Source organism: Nylanderia fulva, unplaced genomic scaffold (genome assembly GCF_048542155.1).
Source record: "Nylanderia fulva isolate GAGA-0341 unplaced genomic scaffold, ASM4854215v1 Scaffold368, whole genome shotgun sequence".
Classification (NCBI taxonomy): Eukaryota; Metazoa; Arthropoda; class Insecta; order Hymenoptera; family Formicidae; genus Nylanderia; species Nylanderia fulva.
Window position 1 is genome coordinate 32,253 of NW_028190442.1, and position 19,983 is coordinate 52,235.

The 19,983-nt window shown below is 32.0% G+C and overlaps 3 protein-coding genes across 5 annotated transcripts in view; 2 read left to right on the plus strand and 1 right to left on the minus strand.

Moving 5' to 3' along the window:
- The first annotated feature begins 774 nt into the window (after positions 1–774).
- Positions 775–11,401, plus strand: LOC114928049 (uncharacterized). Of its 2 annotated transcripts, none has more exons than XM_029299152.2 (12): positions 775–1,049; positions 1,990–2,089; positions 2,405–2,607; positions 3,197–3,264; positions 3,924–4,001; positions 5,930–6,417; positions 7,159–7,318; positions 7,688–7,852; positions 8,637–9,131; positions 9,207–9,345; positions 9,437–9,659; positions 10,308–11,401. In XM_029299152.2, exons 2-12 carry the CDS (start codon positions 2,064–2,066, stop codon positions 10,885–10,887), a joined length of 2,625 nt encoding a protein of 874 aa, XP_029154985.2. In that variant the 5' UTR covers positions 775–1,049; positions 1,990–2,063; the 3' UTR covers positions 10,888–11,401. The 2 variants fall into 2 exon arrangements, with proteins under 2 accessions (XP_029154985.2, XP_085341533.1); XM_085485407.1 differs by having other exon boundaries at positions 7,162–7,318.
- A 936-nt stretch (positions 11,402–12,337) lies between these two features.
- On the plus strand, positions 12,338–16,409 carry Fdx2 (Adrenodoxin-like protein 2, mitochondrial Ferredoxin 2). 2 transcript variants are annotated; one of them, XR_014925333.1, is made up of 5 exons: positions 12,338–12,769; positions 13,230–13,342; positions 13,424–13,556; positions 13,903–14,066; positions 16,072–16,409. XR_014925333.1 is itself a non-coding variant. In XM_029299154.2 (4 exons), exons 1-4 carry the CDS (start codon positions 12,651–12,653, stop codon positions 13,994–13,996), a joined length of 459 nt encoding a protein of 152 aa, XP_029154987.2. In that variant the 5' UTR covers positions 12,338–12,650; the 3' UTR covers positions 13,997–15,140. The 2 variants fall into 2 exon arrangements, 1 of the variants encoding a protein (XP_029154987.2); XM_029299154.2 differs by lacking the exon at positions 16,072–16,409 and having other exon boundaries at positions 13,903–15,140.
- The window catches only part of LOC114934565 (uncharacterized), a 46,965-nt gene continuing 42,119 nt past the window's right edge, over positions 15,138–19,983 (minus strand). The window contains 1 exon segment of the mRNA XM_085485406.1: positions 15,138–19,982. Coding sequence (XP_085341532.1) covers positions 19,767–19,982 — 216 coding nt within the window. The 3' untranslated portion in view covers positions 15,138–19,766.

A 19,983-nucleotide genomic window follows, 5' to 3' on the forward strand; every position in this document is an offset into this window, starting at 1 on the left:
CCGATAAAAATAATTCAAATTTTAATTAATTTATTATATGGAAACATATTTCGTGTAAACTTAAACTAATCTAAACTAACGTCATTTTGACATTTAATGATGTGTCAGTTTGCTACTTGGGAAAATAATGTTAGAGTAGCAAAAAAAAAAGGAATGACTTGAATATTATTTAAAACAAAATATTAATATACTATATAAGCGCTTATAAATTATAAGGGTTCATATATAATCATATCAAGTTATATATAATATATTTATATGTATAAAGGAAATATATTATATATATATATATATATATATATATATATATATATATATAATATAATATAATTATACAAATTATAAGAAGAATATATTATAAATATTTTTATAATTAAATTAATAATATTCACACAAAATATATATTATAATTTATTAATCTTAAAATTAATATTAATTATTATATATTATTAGTAATTAATATAATATTCATATGATATAAATAATAAATATTAATAACATTAATATATAGTTATAAGAATATTATAAATAAGTTTTCAATTATTTGATCGATCGACTAATCAGGACGAAGGAGGGAAAGATTCTCTGCTCCGATTGATCAATCGAAACGTCTGAAACGTTCGTCGCATCGACCTGAGCGCCCTCTACAACTAGCTTGTCCTGCGCGTCGATTGGTCGTCGGCTAATAAATTCCCAGGGTCCCTAGTGGCGGCAACCAATGACAGCGCGATGCCTGACGTCACGCGACGAATGAAACGTCAGCCGTCTGATGTTGCGTTGTATGTTATGAAACGCCACTTCGAAAACTCGCGTGCCGACATTTTATATCTACTTCGGTCGATGTCGTGATTCAACTTGGCGTGGACTTTTCGAAACAGACAGAAGGCTCGAAAAATCGAAAAATCCATAAAGAAGAAGAAGCAAGATCGGGGGCTTTCGTCGAGACGCCGTGTTGTGCGGGTCGAAGGATTTGATTATTAAATCGTTCTTCGTCGTGATAATAAGGAGGAACCGAGGAAGGCTGCGAATTCTCTTCGAAATTCGTCGAGGTAAGGCTCTCCATCCACGTTTTTCTCCGAGAATTTATACGCGAGATAACAAAAGATATCAAAAATTATCGACTTTGATTTAGAATTTTTGTTCTCCACGATAAATCTCTGATGATTTCCAGAATAAAGGACATGAATATTTTTTCCTCAGCATTATTTATCGTCCAGGATGATGTTCTTCAATATTACATTTTATCACAAGGATAAAACTCTTGGAAAACATTTTTTAGACGACCAAACTGGGCGAAATGTTAATTTATTAAATCATTAAATCTTTCTCATAACGTTTCGACCTTTGGTTCAGGTTCTTATCAAATGAACAATAGTCAAATGTTGAAATATAAGATTTTTTGATGTCAATATAATAAAATATGTATAATAGTCATCACTATAAAATGTAAGTGTGAAAAACACATGTGTCTACTAAGACGTTTAGTTAACGCGACTGTCGTTATCTTCCTCATAACAAAATTAAAAAAAAGGTAAATATTGTAGGCTAACTAAACGAGCAATTGCTTGTTTAGTTGGCCTACAATATTTACCTTTTTTTAATTTTGTTACGAGGAAGATTTAATGATTTAATAAATAAACATTTTGCCCAGTTTGGATATCTAAAACATTTTTTCAAAGAGTTTTATTCTTGTCATTATATTTACTGGCGCTTTACAAAATATCCTTCTTTTCTTATTATATTACATTTTATACTATTTTTATTTCTTAATTTTTTTTCAATCGCAGCTGCTTTTTATACTATTTTTATTTCTCAATTTTTTTATTCTTGAAAAATAATTATATTTTATTGTGTAAATATTTGTACATTAATCCTACGATGAACCTGAATAGCAATTTATAGCAGTGTGGAGGCTGTTAATGCATATTTCCCGGAAATATAATCTATAATCGCATACTTTGTATAAAAATATTTGTGTTTTGTCCATAGACTATTGACGCTGCATCCAGGAGACTACAGTCTCCGTTCTCTTTCTCTATCTCGTTCATCAATAAGTTGCAACCATGAGCTATGGTTACAATAAATACAGGTTGGTAAAGTATGTTCACTAATGTCGCATAATGGGTTGCATTTGCAAGATTAATACAAAATTATTTGCTTCAATACGTCTTGTTAAATAAGCCTTCTGCGCATTTTAAACAATTCTTTTGTACAACTTATTACACATATTTTCATATAAAAAAATGCTATATAACTATATATTATCAAGTTTCTTACATTATGATCCTAAAAATAATCACAACAATTTTTTTGGATACAGATATTGAAATTGAGACATTATATATGAAAAATATATACAGTAAATGTAATGATAAAATTGTTCGAATTTTTCTTTTATTTTTAGTTCCACCATGAGCTCTCGCGGCCGTGGATTTATTCCTCGTGGAGGTGGGTCTTACAGAGGTCGAGGTGGTGGAGGAGGGAATGAATGGAGTAGTGGTTCAGCAGGTGGAAATATATCTGGCAGAGGAGGCTATTCATCCTCAAGAGGCGGTAGATTCAAATATTCTACAACGAGCTATGATTCTCGCTCCAAATATAATTCAGGTAGCATTCAAGTGAACATTTATATGAAAGACATGCACTGTTGTGCTTAGATAATTTTAAAATTATCTAGATAAATTTAAGATGGAAGATATGTAAATTTATAAAGATACAACAATTACAATTAGATAAAATAAAGACGATTTTGAATTTAAATATATCTAGATAAAAGAAAATTATATAGCAATTTATTTAAACAACTTCCAGATAATACTATTTTTGAAATTGCTTATGTAAACACAGTTATAAAAAAAATATAAATTATAAAAGGGATATAAAAATATATTTACTTTTATTTATGTAAGTTTTATTGCTTACTGCTCAAAGTCTATTATTGAAATATTTTTATGTACTATATAACTCTTAAGCAAATTATCTGGCTATTATTCTACATAATTTAGTAAAGATAGTACTTATTTATCTAAGATGCGATAGATAATATATATAGATAACAGCATATACTGAATACATGCAATTAGTATTTAAAAATGTGCATAATTAGGGATTATGCGAAATTACAAAAATTATAAATTATTACAAGAAACAATAGTTGAAATAAATCATTTTGCTAATTTGACTTTTTTTGTAATAGGAGGATCAGAAAGATATTCGAGCAGGGGTGGTCGTGGTGAACACTCGAACAGTTATAAGAGACCTCGTGTAAGTATATATATATATATATATATTTAGATATGTATATTTAAATGTACAAGATGTCCCAATGTTCTGCAACAGTCAAATATCTTCAAAACAAAGATTTTTTGAAAAAGTAATAACTAGTTAAAAGTTAAAAAAAAGTTAATAACTTTTAACTTATCTTAGTTAATTTAAAATGCGTTAATTTTTAACTTCGACTAGTTATTTTTTACCTTAAATTTATTATCTAAATTACTCTTTTCCTAAATTAAATTTTTTATCTTTGTATCATTGTTTTTTATGTCATTTGTCATCAATTGTAATTACTAAAAAATATATTTATATAAAAATCAAAATTTCTTTGTTATTATAAATTTTAAAATTAACAAACAAAATTCTAATAATGTTATTAAAATTAACATTTGATTTAACTTCAGTTAATTTAATTTCAACTTTAATCGAGTTAATTTTTTGTTCTTGCAACTTTTAACTTAACTAAATTAATTTTATAAGCAACTAACTTTAAAAAAATCATGAACTTACTCAACCTTGATATTTAGATATATTTAGATATAGTATATATTTAAAAAATGGAAAAATCGCAAATGCCTTTTTGTAGAAAATATTAAAATATTAATATTATTATATTTTGTAGAAAATAATGAACCAAATATCTTTTCTAGGATTCCTATTCCGGTAGGGACGATCATCGATCATCCAGCGACTCTGCGCGCAAAAGGATAAGAAGTGATTCTTATCAGGTATGTGTTTTCCCCTCTCACCAATCTGCTCCATCTATTTCTCTATGTCACATAAGATATAATTACTAATCTATAAAGATTATATAGTACGGTACATATTAATTTGCAACAATCTCTGGTAGCCATTGACATTTCGCTATATATATAATAATTGAGAAATCACTTTTAATTGGGAGAGATTTAAATATATCATTTCTCTATGTCTAATATAATATATATGCTTTGAAAACGATGGTCCTGAAAGCTTGTCTCACTTGTCGATTAAAAGTTCAAAGTCACATATGCGAAGGAAATAGTAAAATAATTTTCAGGACACTCGTAATGTAAGAAAAAAAAATTGGCGTTGCTCTTTTTAATGCGAAGCAATTCATAAGTTGTCACTTTCCTTTCAAGCGACGCGTGCCAACGGCTTCTCGAACACTCGTTCTTTTTCCGTTGGGACACTGCTACTGTGGAACGCTACGAAAAACCGTCAAATTGTTAAACGATAAAATTATTCAAAGATGAAACGATACCTAGATGGTATTTATATATAACGTTGCCTACCATATCACTCGCACATATGAGTCGTATTAAAGTTTGAGAGCTGTTTAAAAAAAAGGTCAATATGGAAACAGATAGATGTATACGCATATGTGTGCGAGTTGCGCATCACGTTATTTCCCATATTATAAATGCAAGTTAAGCTAATTTACGCAGTATAACGATGAGAGAAATTGTAGAAAAGATCTCAGTGCACGACATATATATATATTGCCTTATGACATATGGAATTTTCATGATGCAAGGGTGCAAAGTACCATCTACGTGAGCACCCATTGCGATCAGTTGTCTCTAAATTATGTCAAAAGCTATATAAATTGTATGAGAGAGCGCAAACAAATTTTTGAGTAAATATATATATTCGTAGACCTTTCCAATTAAGACGTTAAACAATGACACGAAGACTTAAAAGACTATCCCTATACGCAATGAATAAGGGGAAAAAAAATATTTTGAGAGCAGATGTGGGGATGAGAATATAGATAATATATAAAAAATGGATATAGACATACCTAATATACAATATATATATCTCGTTATTCCAGGTGCGACCCAAGCACGGCTGTATTTAAAAACGATTACATATATATATGTATATATGTATATGTATATATATATATAGCAACAGCTTTGTTACTTTCGTGTTCGATTATCATCTTCGCACGAGAAGATTCGATGCGTCCTGGAGAGGAGTTTTACACAGTAATAAAGAAACATAAATTCGACTAAGTTGGAAAGGTCTATCGAGAAACATTATTATTTGTATCGAGTGCATCTCATCGAGTGGATCAGAAATGAGGAATTAGCTAGTCCACTTCCAAGTTTCCAAGAGATTACATTTTTCACAGCTCGACCGGTTACGCGAAATATATAAGGCAATGAGAAAAAGATTTAGGGACTCTTATATAGTAGGGAAAAGTCAAAGCTACACGTATGTATAGGTGAACGGATGGGTGTGATTATTATAAAATCAATCACGATGGCTGGATTAGAGCTGCATGCATGCGAAACCATCATCAAAAAAAAAAAAAAAAAAAAAAAAAAAAAAAAAAGCAATTGCTTATAGTATCAGTTTAGCCATTTAGTCAATTACTCGATTAGCCCACAGTTGGAGCCAGGGTAGCGCAGACTTAAATTAAGACTTAAATAGCCATATACGTAGAGAGATCTACGAAGGAGTAAAATCGAAGGTAAAGTAGGAAAAACGAGCAGAAACAAGAGATACGTAAATTACATAAGCCACACATACGTGTATACTTATAGAAATATATACATATGTGCGTAGAATAAAGTGTATAAACTAAAGAGAGAGAGAAGGAGAGATGAAAAACTAAAAAAACAGAGAGAAATGGAGGGAGACAGCACAATTGAATTTGATTTGGCAGGGTGGAGGTGGTAGCGGAAGCGGCTCACAGAGGTACTCGTCGTACGGCGGCTCCTCGGCATCGTCCGCACCCTACGACGATAATAAGGGCTCGTCGTCGTCCGCCGTTTACGAGGACAAGAGACAGAGCGAGCGCGCCTCGTCTTACCACCGCTCCGAGGATCGTCACTCCCAGTCGAGGAGCTACGCGCCCCCGCCACCACCGAGGATTAGCGAAATGGCGCCGCCCCCGACTCAGAGATACGCCTCGAGTCGCGGGAGAATATCGCACCAGAGCTCGAATTACCGGGGTCGGATCTCGACCCGCGGCGGCGGCGGCGGCAGCAGCGGCGGCCGCGGGAGCGCGTTCCACCGGGTCAGCTCGCGCGCTGACGTCATCATGCGCAAGCGTACCCTGCACTCGCTCGACTATCGCCGTAAGATCCTGGGCTCGCGCTCACGCGACTACATCCAGCGTATGCGCATGACCACTACCAAGTTGCGCCGGAGGTAAATTTATTCATATCACAAAAAATGTCGTGTCCCTTTGGATACAGATCCTCCTCGTCGGGTCCACCCGGTGACCTGGTGACCTGGTGATCGCAAGACGAGGATTAGAAACGAAAAAAAAAAAAAAAAAAATAGAATAAAAAACGAAAGTGCGAAAATAAAATAACTTGTCCAGGACAGGAAATCTGAGCTGCTGAGAGAGAGAGAGAGAGAGCTTTTTGCAGGGCATATTTATCTGTAATAAGAAAGAAATATCGATGATGATGATACGTATAAACGCAATGTGTCTCTATGTGTGTATCATCATCGAACAAAAAAATATGCAAATGTATATAGAATCGCTTTTGATACGAGAACTAAAATAATTGTACATGCTTTATTCATCACGAGATGACGTAATTCTCTTTAAAGTTTGATACACATAGCGGCAGGATACTATATACTGTATTTGTGTAATAAATTTTTGGCACACGGCCGAATGTGAAGAAATATCCAAAAACGCGATGCAAAAAAAGTAGATACTTTTAGCTACGAAAAGCATATATTTCATATATATATTTTGAGACATATAAGATACTAAAAAGAACTACTCGCGATATTTGCTCTCTACGTATCATCTGTCAGCTCCAAGATTTTTGCTCGATGATACATGAAAGATGAAAGATGAAGGAGCACGAAAATTAAAAAAAAATGGAACGAAGAAAAATAATATAAGTCAAAACAAAATTGCTGTGTCATTAGTAGCGGTACTACTAGGCTACCCGGAAGTAAAAAGGACTCGGGATCGGGAAGCAGCGTGAAGGACAAGGATAGAGAGATGGCCAAAGCCATAAATGCCGAATTTTCCGATGACGATGATGAAGAGGATGATAATAAGAGTAATTGGGACGACGAGGAGAAGGTAATTCCACCGTTATTTTGAGTCAGTCACGTCATTTAACTCTAAATTCGGTTACATTATGTTACATACGGAGGTATGCAAACATGTAACATGTATAAGCTCAAATTCAAAAATGGGGATGGACTACGTTTGGGGCATGTGTACATTTGCAAGTTGAAACTTAATTAAAAATATTTAATCAATTTTTTGTCATTCAATAATCGGACTGTCATCTGATGTTTAGCATTGGATTCTCACTAACGACCGGAATGCTCTCAATAACACATTATTACAATATTTTTGATATATATATATATTTAACTAATATTCTTCATTCTTCTGTTTGTACTCGAATTATTTTATAATATTTGTTCAATGAATCTTATACAGCCGCACGAAGGTGATGAAGAGGAAGAATTGGAAGAGGAAGAAGAGAAGAAGAAGAAGGAGGACAAACGCAAGAAGGAGAAACAGGATAGAGAAAGGGAACATACCGAGGATGAGGAAGAAAAAGACGATGATATTAAAGAAGACGATGATGATCAGAAGAGAGAGGTGAAAGTTGCTCTTAATGTATTAATTAGTCAGTACTGATAATTATTAATAATTATTCATATTTGCATGGGCTATCGCTATTCTTCGTCTTTCCAACTGCAAATTTATTTTATTTTTATATACAGGTATAACAAGGTGTCCCATTTTAATCGACACCTCCATAAACTTTTTTATTTTTGATTGTACAAAATGCTTCAAACAAAAATTGTTTGGTTAAAGAGAGACAAAAGATAGCGTTACTGACTTTTTTAAAGACCTTTTCAAGGTTATTTGCGCTTTTCAATATGGAACCACCATATTTTTTTAATAAATTGATTTCTCGTAATTTACAACATAAAAAGTTACAAAGTTATTGATTCTTTTCATTATTTTATGCATAAAAGTATTTAGATAAAATCGTCGAGAAATGAATATTTTACGAGATATTTTATAAATTGTGTAAAATTTTGTTAAATTTAAATTAAAATATCGCGTAAACTAGCCATCTTATCCTTATAACTTTTTATGCCGAAAATTGTGAGAAATCGATTTATATAAAAAAATATGGTAGTTTAATTAAAAAATATGAATGCTCTTTAAATAATCTTGAAAGGCGCCTTTTAAAACGTCAGTAGCGCCATCTTCTGTCAGTCTTTAACTTTTGTTTGAAAAACATTTTGTTAAAGCTGTGTGTGTGTGTGTGTGTGTGTGTGTGTGTGTGTGTGTGTGTGTGTGTGTGTGTGTGTGTGTGTGTGTGTGTGTGTGTGTGTGTGTGTGTGTGTATTATATATTTTTTAATAAACAGGAAGACGACGACGATGATAGGGACGAGGAACGGGACGAGAACGAGAAGGCGGAACGCGACAGGGCTACAGGTTCTGAAGAATTACCGAGCAGGCGAGACGGTAGAAAATTCATCAAGCTCAAGTGCCCGCATTGCGCCCATCATAGCGTCACGTTCAAGGAATACTCGCTCCATTTGTTCTCCGGTCGTCATAGCGCGGCGATGAAGCGTATAGCGGCCCGACACAAGGCCACCCTCACCAGGATGAGAGTCGTTCAACGTCAGGAGCAACGGCGTATCGAGGCTCGAGACGCGGCACGCGGCACTTTGCCCTCGCGCACCATGTTTTGTGCCATTTGTAAACTTAACTATCGATCTCTGAAGGCTGCGCATCAATTGTCCGAGTCTCACCGACAGATGAAACGATTTCTGACACCCTTCTGTCGCGTCTGTCGCATCCAATTTCGATCACCGATGTTCTTCGAAACGCATATGTGCTCCCTGGAGCACATTAAGGTAATTCTTACCCTATAATGTTATTCAGTCTTGTCTTGGAAAAGTATCACTAACATAAGCCCTTTCTTTCGCCAGAGGAAGAGTATACTGCGAGAAAGAATGAACGCGAATGGGAGTGGCGAGGCTGAACCGGACTCCAGCGCGCCCGAGGAAGACGACAAGGAAGTTAATCTTGACAACTTTATGACGTTGGATTCCGTAGGTGATGTGGACGGTACGTGACGAATATATCGAGTATTTCTAATTTAATTCTCATCGCATCATTTTTATTTTTATCTTTAAACATTTTATATTATCATCTGTAGAAGATGAAGAATCTAATGATAAAAAGAAGGAGAAGGCCGAGGGTGAAAGTTCGAGCGAAGCGGAAAAGAAATCGAAGGGCAAACAAATGATAAAGGTCGGCGCGGAATATATAAAACGTGTCGAGGTACAATACTGCGAATTGTGCAAGGTATATCTGCCACGCAACGAAAACACGGAAAGAGCACTCGCCCTACATTGTTCCATGCGTAGCCACCTGAAACGGTATAAACCATTTGTGTTTATCAATATATCCTCAGCAGCATAAGTAAATAGAGATATTACAAATTTATAAAGATGTATAAATATATTTACTATATACTAGATATTTCTATTATATATATCTAGTATGTGTACTATATATAAAATTTTTTGTCTTATAGTATATACTATAGTATGTGTGTAGTATAGTACATAGTATACTTATTAGTACCAGTATATAGTACTAATTAGTACTTATTAATACTAGTACTAGTATATAGTATAGTAGCATTTGTAGTATATAGTATAATATTTACTATGCACTATATATTTATTATATATTAGATATATCTACTATATATATCTAGTATGCTATATATAATATTTTTATATCTTATAGTATATATTATAGTATGTGTGTAGTATAGTACATAGTATACTTATTAGTACCAGTATATTAGTACTAATTAGTACTTATTAATACTAATACTAGTGTATAGTATAGTAGCACTTGTAGTATATAGTATAATATATAGTATACTTATATACTAGTACACATAAGTAGTACTTATAGTATATATATAATATACTACATACTATATACTATAAGTACTACTATATATGACTTATCAATACATTTAGCAGTATTTTATAAATGTACATGTGTTGCAGGTATGTTCGAGATAATGATGACAAGGCACTTAGACGTCAAGCGGAAAGAATACACTTGCAGTCATCGTCATCCTCATCGGCGAATTTGAATTCTACCAACTCGACTGCGATCAACGCGTCGGAGGTGTCAAAGACCTCGCCTGCGAATTCCGAACCGCAAGCCTCGACGAATACGACGCCAATGGTGATCACGATCGATAATAATGGCGTCGGCGACCCGGAATACATCAAGATCGTGGAGGAAAAATCGAATAGCATGGAATCCGACAAGAATGCGAAAGACGGTAAGGACAATCAGGGTGACGAGGATGACGACGACGACTATCACGCCCACGGTGACGATAAATTGACTTGGGAAGACGTTGATAAAGATCTAGGCGATATTTTAAGAGAAAGCGAGGCAGGAGCGTCGAAATCGAGCGACGACGAGGATTCGCGTTACGATCGTTTTCGCAATTCGGATAAGAAGCAGCAGTCCGGAAAAGAGAAAGAAAGCGAAAAGAGTGAAATCGAGGATAAAAGCGGTAATAACAAGATTAAGGACAACGTGAAAGTTAAGGTCGAAAAGGCGGATATATAATTGTGAAATCGTTCTTTCCTGCGCATCTTTGTTTTAACTAGATTCCGATTCTATTTCCGTTTTTTCTTTTGAAATCATCTTGATTTTTTTCTTAGAAAAATTATACATTATTATTGTATTTTTCCCAAACCATCTTGTTTAATTAAAACTATATATATGTTTCCATCATTTTTATTGTACTTTATATTTCAATTAATGATGTGTGTCAGTTGTACCTAGTATATTAAAAGTCTTGTGGCTTTCTTTTAACTTCAATTGATGTAATTTCAATGTGTAAGTGCTCTATGTTATTTGTATATGATCAAAGTACAGAGTTGCAGAGGAACTATCAATAAGAAAAATGTAAACAAATATAATTACAATAGCGCTACATACGGGATATTAAATTAAAAGTTTAACTTTCAATTTTTAGTTAATTTCGTGGAGGAACACGTGTGCGCCTGATCAATCTTGTGCATCTCTTATGTACACATAATTTAACGCATAGATTATATAATAAATTCCTCATTCTTTATCTCTCTCTTGCTCTATCTCTTTCTAGAATTTATCAACATTTCTTTGTCTATTTCCTTGAATCTCGTTATTTTATTAAATGGTTTTATAAGAATACATAAATTGTCTCTTTTATTTTTTCTCAGAGACTTGTCGACAAATTTAAAAAATTTGTCCATCTACTCACACATTCAGAGAATTTTTTCTTTTTTACACATTTATGAACTAAATAATATAGTATACAGGATGTATAAATAAGAGCAAAAAATTTTAGATAATTCTTTGTCGAAATTTAAGGACGATTTCTTATATAAACATACTCTTCTCCCTGAAAAATTACTTTTCTAAAGAGGAAGGTAAAAATAAAATTTTTATTTTTTTTCTCAAATTTTAGACAAATTAAAAAGATAGAACTTGGTGGATATTTCACTAATAAAAAGAATTTTATCAATTTTTTAAAAATTTTATTTTTATCTCCCTCTAGGAAAATGTAATAATTTTTAATTTTCGACAAAAAATCATCTTTAAAATTTTTCGCACTAATTAAAATACATCCTGCGCAAATCAATTATATCCAAGTAGCAAACACGTCATTGGACGTCGAATGACGTCAGTTTGCTACTTGGAATAATCATAATGTAAATTTTAATTTATATTTTGCTAAAATAAAATATAAGTTCATCAAAATAATTTATTTATATAAATTATAAATAATTACGTTTAAATATTATCCAATGTAAGGCTTCTTTTAAAAATTAAAACTATTTCTATATTTTATAAATATAAAAAATATTTTTAAATTAAAATGAAAAATCCGCCCTGCTGATAGATTGGAAAAGAATCCTATTGACTAATCAGAAAAGAGACCTCTCTTCTAATTGGTCAATCGGTTTACTTAAGCAGGATTTCCGAACACACCTTAATAATACGAAATACGAATGCACACAAACGATCGTTCTGGATCCTCGATCAGTTTAGTCGTCGAACTGTCAGTCGCGTGGTGGACTTTGATGGTCGTGGACATGCATAATTAAGGGAAAGTGACGTGCCGCGTTTCGTAACTGGTCGCGACTTTCGCGCAAGGTCCATCCCCGTCGTCTCGTCATTATCAAAACGTGGACAAGGTTAAAGAAAAATAAATATTAAAAAGAAAAAAAATAGCTCAAACGTGGCATGCATGCATTCAGCGCGTGAGTGTAACCTCTTCAGTTGGAACTATTTATTATTCGACGACGCTCGATTGAATTAATATATATTCGGACATTCAAATAATGGCACTGGTGCGAAAGCTGCAGAGACTGTCCAGGTCCTTCTTCGGCCTCGGCCCAAATTATGTCAAATGCGCGACTAATCAACTGTCCACCACGCAACCGCTGTCCAAGAAGAAAGAGTAAGTAAAAAATACAAGTCAAGTGAGTACGTCGAGTTTTTAAGCCTTAATTCCTTGCAACCTGTTGCAAAGTGATTAGCGTTGACATAATTAGCATTGTTAATTTAAAATTGTGAGAACTGTCAGATTTTGACACCTTTCTCCTGCTGATGCAGAAATTTTAATGACTGTGCAAAAAAGATTATATATATATATATATAAGTAAGATATAGTCTAGCGAAAAATATTTATTTATCTAAATAAAAATATATATAGATAAATTTGTTTAGATAGATTATATATTTTACTTTAGCAAAACGTAAATAATTAATTAAAATTTATATTATAATTATAATTAGGTATATACTATATGATTTAGTTTGTAGATGTGTTAAAAAAATTAATTCTCTGGGAATGCGATGTGGATAAATTGATTTTTTAAATGTCGGCAAATACAAAAATAAATTTCTGTTTGCTTCAGGATTAGTATAACATTTGTTAAAACCAGCGGAGAGAGGATAAAAGCAAGTGGGAAAGTGGGAGATAGTATCCTAGATATTGTTGTGAATAATGATATTGACTTGGATGGCTATGGTATGAAAATCTTGTTTTTATTCTTAATGATTATGTATTACTTTAATCAATGAAAGAAAATTGTTCGTCTTGAAAATACAGGTGCTTGCGAAGGAACCCTGACGTGCAGCACATGTCATTTAATTTTCCCTAAGAATGTTTACGATAATCTTCCAAACAAACCTACAGATGAGGAGACGGATATGTTGGATTTGGCATATGAGTTAACTGATACGTACGTTTTAAAAATTTGAATTGACTCTCTTTCTCTTATTCTGGTCGAAAAGTATATATTTTATGTTAATGAGAGATCGTAAAACGCAGAAGAAAACACTCCAAATTTTACAGTATAATGTCCGTTGCATTCATTCATGAATTCCTGTATCTAATACATTTCCTATGCCATGCATCCCTAAAGAAAAATAAATTTGCCTTTAGCGGAATCATTAAACATCTTCAGTTATTTGTTATTCAAATCAGTCGTTTCAGTTTCTTTTTCTGATTTCATTATACAACTTCTGATATTTAAAACAAAACACTTATTTACGTTTAATGTCATTTTGCAATCTATTCAATTGCAGATCGAGATTGGGATGTCAAATCATAATGACTGAAGAACTAGATGGTATTGAGGTGAGAGTACCATCTACCATAAATGATGCAAGAAGTTCCTAATGAATATGGTGATGCCTGTAAGAAGGCATCTGATTAGCATAATTTTTAATTCTGGCTCCAGCTACTTATTGTTAGTAAGATTCAGTTTACTAACTTTCTATAAAGGACAACATGATGATAGCAAAGTTTAATATTATGTATATAGCGATAAAGAATTGTATCTAGACTATATATATATAGAGTCTCTTTTTGTAATATTTTTCTCAACAAATTGTATATATATTTTTTATATATAGTTGAATAATATATATACATAATTGTATAAATAATTCATGCAGAAAAAATGTATGATATATTGTATGTTGTATTGTTCTTGCTCGATCTATATAAAACGGAAGAAGAATCTATATATACATATATATATATAAATATTTATATATTTTTTTTTTTAATAATTTTTTAAAATTTTATTCTATTTTACGTAGTATAATTAATTAAAAAATTGATCATAAAGTTATTAATAGTTCCACCAATTTGGTTCCTGAGAGAGAGACAAACTTGCAAAATATTATTATTAATATTGTATGATTGTTTATGATGATATGCAGAAAATATTGATATAAACAAAAAATATATCATACTCGAATATATATTTATATCATGATTAAAAATAATCTATAGCAACAATATACATATATATTCAGAATAATTTATTTTTTTCTTTTTTAATTAATTACATAGCAAGTATATATATTTCTACTGTTATTACATAACAACTATCAGTACATAAAGCTAAAACACTTTTGTACTATATGTGTATTATATGTGGACCCAACACGAATAACTTACTCGCATGATTAAGTTACACACTATATTACTTGCAAATGCATTATCACTACACTACTTACAAATGCGGCAAAACAATTTACATATTTTCAGTTTCTTATCCTGCCCGTTTCAAAAAAATACACATCTCTAGAATATATATATATATATATATATATATATACATATATATATTCTTTCCATTATGTACATATATATTTAGCCGAGTCGTTCTCAGTTTACTTGAATGTAATGCAAGTAAAAATTTACTCAACATTCTCGTTACAACAAAGCAGTATTACAATTATGTAAAATAGTAAAGCACTTTCGGACATTAAAAACGTTGGTCATAATATCATGATCAAATTTTCAGAGACTAGGTACTTTATTTTTATTCTTTCTGTCTTTATATTTGCGATAGATAGAGATGTAAAATAAAAACCATAGAAAAAATCTTTTTTTTCATTATTTTTAAAATATATTATTTTTTCTTTTACTTTATTTTTTGTTAACATAATAAAAAAACTGAAGTTCTTATATTTTTCATTAATTTTTTTTGAAAGTAATTTAATTAATTAATGAGACTATTATTCAAAATATATCATCCAAAAAATTAAAAATAATGAAAAATCAATTTACAGTAATAAAAAAATATAAAGATATTGAATATCTGAAAAAAACAAGGCTTATTTTTGTCATAAAAAACTTTTCCAACATTTTATTTTTTTCTATTTATATCTCTATTCGCAGATCTAAAATTCGCTTATTTTTTTAGTGTAGTCATACGTTTTTAAAATTTAATATTTCTATATTTCTCTTTTTTTTATTGCGTGTATTTTTGCGCAATATACCTGTGTTTTACGGTAGTTTCACAGAATGTGATTCCTCAATAGGGATCGTACTTATTACAACGAAAGCATATTATGTCACATCATTATCGATTATCAAACATGTTTACGTAAATCATTTCCGTACGATTTACTTATTATGGTTCAGTGGAACATATCGTGATGTAAATTTTCTCTTCTCTACTTTCTCTTTTTTTCAATTGTACAGGAAGTTGCTATAAACATCGCAAATGTATATGTATATATGTATGTATATATCGTAAAATACATATGAAGATTTTATACACAAATTGAAAATAATATTCCAAATTTATATATAAAAAAACATTGTTGTATATTAAAATAATTTTGGATATTATTTTTTATTATATTCGAAAAGATGTTTTATACTATAAATTATGAAATAACATTTTTTATCCTTAATACTAAAATTTAATGCGCAAATATCATTTCTTGTTTCAGCTAAGTAAGTGAAATTGGAATTTTACTGATAAAAACGGAAGCTCTCGCATTTTTCTCGGATACATACATATACACACAACATATATCCAGATATTTTATTATTATTTTTAAGTAGCAGATCTTTTTTAATGAACCCTTCACGACCGCGCATATATTAACAATATAAAATTAAACTTAATTTTCTAAATGCGCTTAAAATATTTTACCGACTTTATAGAATTCAAAATGGTTTTATATATTTAAATATTTAAAATCATAGCGAAATAGTTATTTTGTTCAATTAATTATTTTGTTGCAGATTAATAAATATGCAAAATTTGTGACATTTATAAAGCTTATTTTGATTCATCATCTTATTTTCTTATATTGAGATTCTTCCTATCTTTTCTTTTTTGATATGCTACTTATCGCGTATTTTATTTTAATCAATTATTTTTTATTCCTTACTCATACATACACACGCACATCTATACAATTTTTTTTCTTAAATTTAATTTCGAGTTTGCAAATTTCAAGCATCTTATCTCAATCGCGTAATTATATGATGATAATCAGAATTCTAAAGTCTTATGCTTCCGCATGAACGAAAGTATTCTAGGACTAGAGGTTCTGCAAAATAAGTACAAATAATAATAATAATAATAATAATAATAATAATAATAATAATAATAATAATAATGTTGCCCGTCTTATACGTTAAATTTATATTTATATTACAGAGCCTTGTTAAAACTCTTATAATAATAATAATATTAATAATAATAATAATAATAAGGAAAAACATGGCAAGATTCATACGTGCCAATTCTTTATCCTCGGGATTTTTAAGGTATCGAAATGTATACATACATTTATATTTTATATATAGGGTGTTAGAAAATTAGATCGACAAATTTTAAAGGGAAATAGAAGAAATAATCATTTTTCAAAATAAACTTTTTTGTTAATACTATTTTTCTCTACGACGTTTTTAGTTTAAATAAATTTGTCGGTCAAATTTTTTAACACCCTGTATAAATGTTTTGATAAATAATTATTTTTCTCAGGATAACAGGAATTTCTCTCGGCGAAATATATATATATATATATATATATATATATATATAATTTGCGGCTTTCAGAATTCAATTTTTAGCACTCATTAAATTATTATCTTAATAATATGCACGTATTTATAACATCGCATAAATTTTAATCATGCTAAAAAAAGAAAAATCCTTGTCCGCGCGCCACAAAATTTTATTGCAGCTCAATAAAATTTCGATAATTGGGAAATTGCGCCGAAGAGAGAATTTAATTCCGGTTACCTGATATTTTATAAAATATCGCGCGAATATGAGATATCAGGTGACCAGAAAATATATACTTACGACGTTGCAAATGCAACGTGCGCACATTCGGTATATAAGGAATTTTTTTCGTCAACGTTGCGCAACAGGTTGCGGGAACCTGTTGCTGCTCTCCGCTGCTGATAGCGGGATATACGAGCCGTAAAGAAAGCATAAATCGGCAAGTTTCGGTGTGGAATTTCTTCGAGAATATTACACATACACACACACACACGATTTCTCCGAACGCGTTGATAAATAGTTAGTTGAGCGGCCGAAATCTGCCTGTAAGAATATTGTAGCGATAAAAAAATGGGAGAAAAAAAACGTGTAGGAGCTCGTCAAGGTCAACAGGAACTAACACTCTATCGGCAAGTCATTAAATCATGTTAGTTACAATACTAGCAGAATTAAGACAGTTCGGACACGCTTTTCGACTATGTGAGAGAACCATGTATTCGGGAGGAGACAACAAAATTTATATGAGTAATACTGGTATAAATGACCCGGGGATTTTCAAAGTATAAGTTTCAAGGTCATTGATAATTGCCGGAACAATATGGATTTGGACTGCTCGATAAATTCCAAAAAAGTTCTTTCCCCACCTAAGCAGCAAACTGATGTCATTAAACGTCAAAATGACGTCATTTGACGTTTCATGACATCAAAATGACGCATGCTTGCTACCTGAGCATTTTGGTTAAAAAATAATCTAAAAGCTGCATGATATTAAAATATATCTATCTTGTATAATTACTTTGCTACAATTTTGTGAAAGTTCTATTAAATAGAGATGGAATAAAAATGGGCAATTATATCAATATAATATTGATATATAAAAAATCAATAAAAAAATATATATTGCAATTTTTTTTGCAAATTAAAGAACTGCAGAAATTAGCTAAACTAACAAGTTTCGTACCTTTACTCAGGTGGTCGACAAAGTCTACTACGGGAGAATTCAACTGGCATTTTTGCTTTCGGCGTTTCGTGCTGCAAAGGGCGCCCTTCCCTTTCTCAATTCCTTAATCTCTCCGCACTCACACGCCACTTACAACAACGTTATATGTATAGTTACGTTTTAAGTTCGGGACTAAGTCCTGCCAAACGCACGAACCCCAAAGATAAATTGCCGGCAACAAGACTCCGGGCGGTATTTTTCCGGGGATCGCTGATCGAGGATGCGTGAATAATATATTATATACACGGTGGGTAAAAAATTCGCGAGAGTATTTATCGTCGTCAAGTTTGAGGCCTGAGATAATTCGATAGGTCAAGTATTTAGTAGGTTCAGTATTTAGAGATACGCTTTTCTCCTTTTAAAATGGAGTACAAATATTAATTGACATTAACGATGCAATGATGTCTAATTAATATGCCGGGGTAACATTGATGACGCGATAATAAAATGAACAGTGACAGTCTTAGTCAGCAATTTTTGGTCCCTTCTTGCTAGATCAATATCAGTTCTATCTATACGTGATTAGGCATTTAACTTCATCATGTTTGTTCGATTCTTAAAGCTATATATTTATATAAAATGGTTTGTGAACGTAAACTCTTCAATTATAATCGATATAATGATTAATAAAAGATTAACAAAGTCTTCCTCGACGTTTTTTAAGCATAGATCAATCTAAATATAAGTGAAGAGTCTATTTTCAATCAATTTTAAAAATCCAATCTTTATAAACAACAATTCAGCTTAGAAGCGATTAGTCAGAATATTCCTTCATATAAATTTCATCAATCCTTGAAGATTTTCTGCAGTTCTTTTCACATTCCATCAAGGATCTCTAGACGAAAGTCGTAATAGTTCATAGTGATGGACTCTTCATGGTGATGAACTCTTCATTTGTGACCGATATAATTTAATTGTAATTAAAAATAATTATAATTAAGATTATTAAAATTTCGTACAAATTTTTCCCATCCTTTGATATTTTTTCAAGAATATATCAATTTAAAAGAAATGAGACGTCTATCATCTTCCGTTGAAGAGTCTACTGAACAACTTTAAAAATCTATTCTTCATGAATAACACTTCAGCTTCAGAAGTTTATCCCTTCGATGGATTTAAGAGTCCTTTCTCTTCGAATAAATTCGTGTTTTCTCGATCCTTGGACCTTCTGGAGTTACTTTCATGCTCTATCAAGGTCTCTAGACGAGAGTTCGTGGTAGTTGCACTGCTCAGATCGATCGAAAGAGTCTACTGAACAACTTGAAAAATCCATTCTTCACAAATAACACTTCAGCTCCAGAAGCTAGTCCCTTTGATCGATCCAAGAGGCCTTCCTCTTCGAATAAATTCGTGTCTCTTCGATCCTTAGGACTTTCTGGAGTCACTTTAACACTCCATCAGGGTCTCTAGACGAGAGTCGACAGTTCGTGCGGACTGTTCGTCGTGGCTGCGCTGCTCAAGTCGAGCGTAGCTGCCGGCAGACCTGGACTGACGCTGCCGCTGGTCTCTCTCGGCAGATGCTGCGACCTGTTGAGCTTGTTGCTGCCGCCGCCACCTCCGGGACTCGGCGGCGAGCGATCCCCGGGCGTCGTCGGCGGCGTGGCAGCTGCTGCAGCCGCAGCA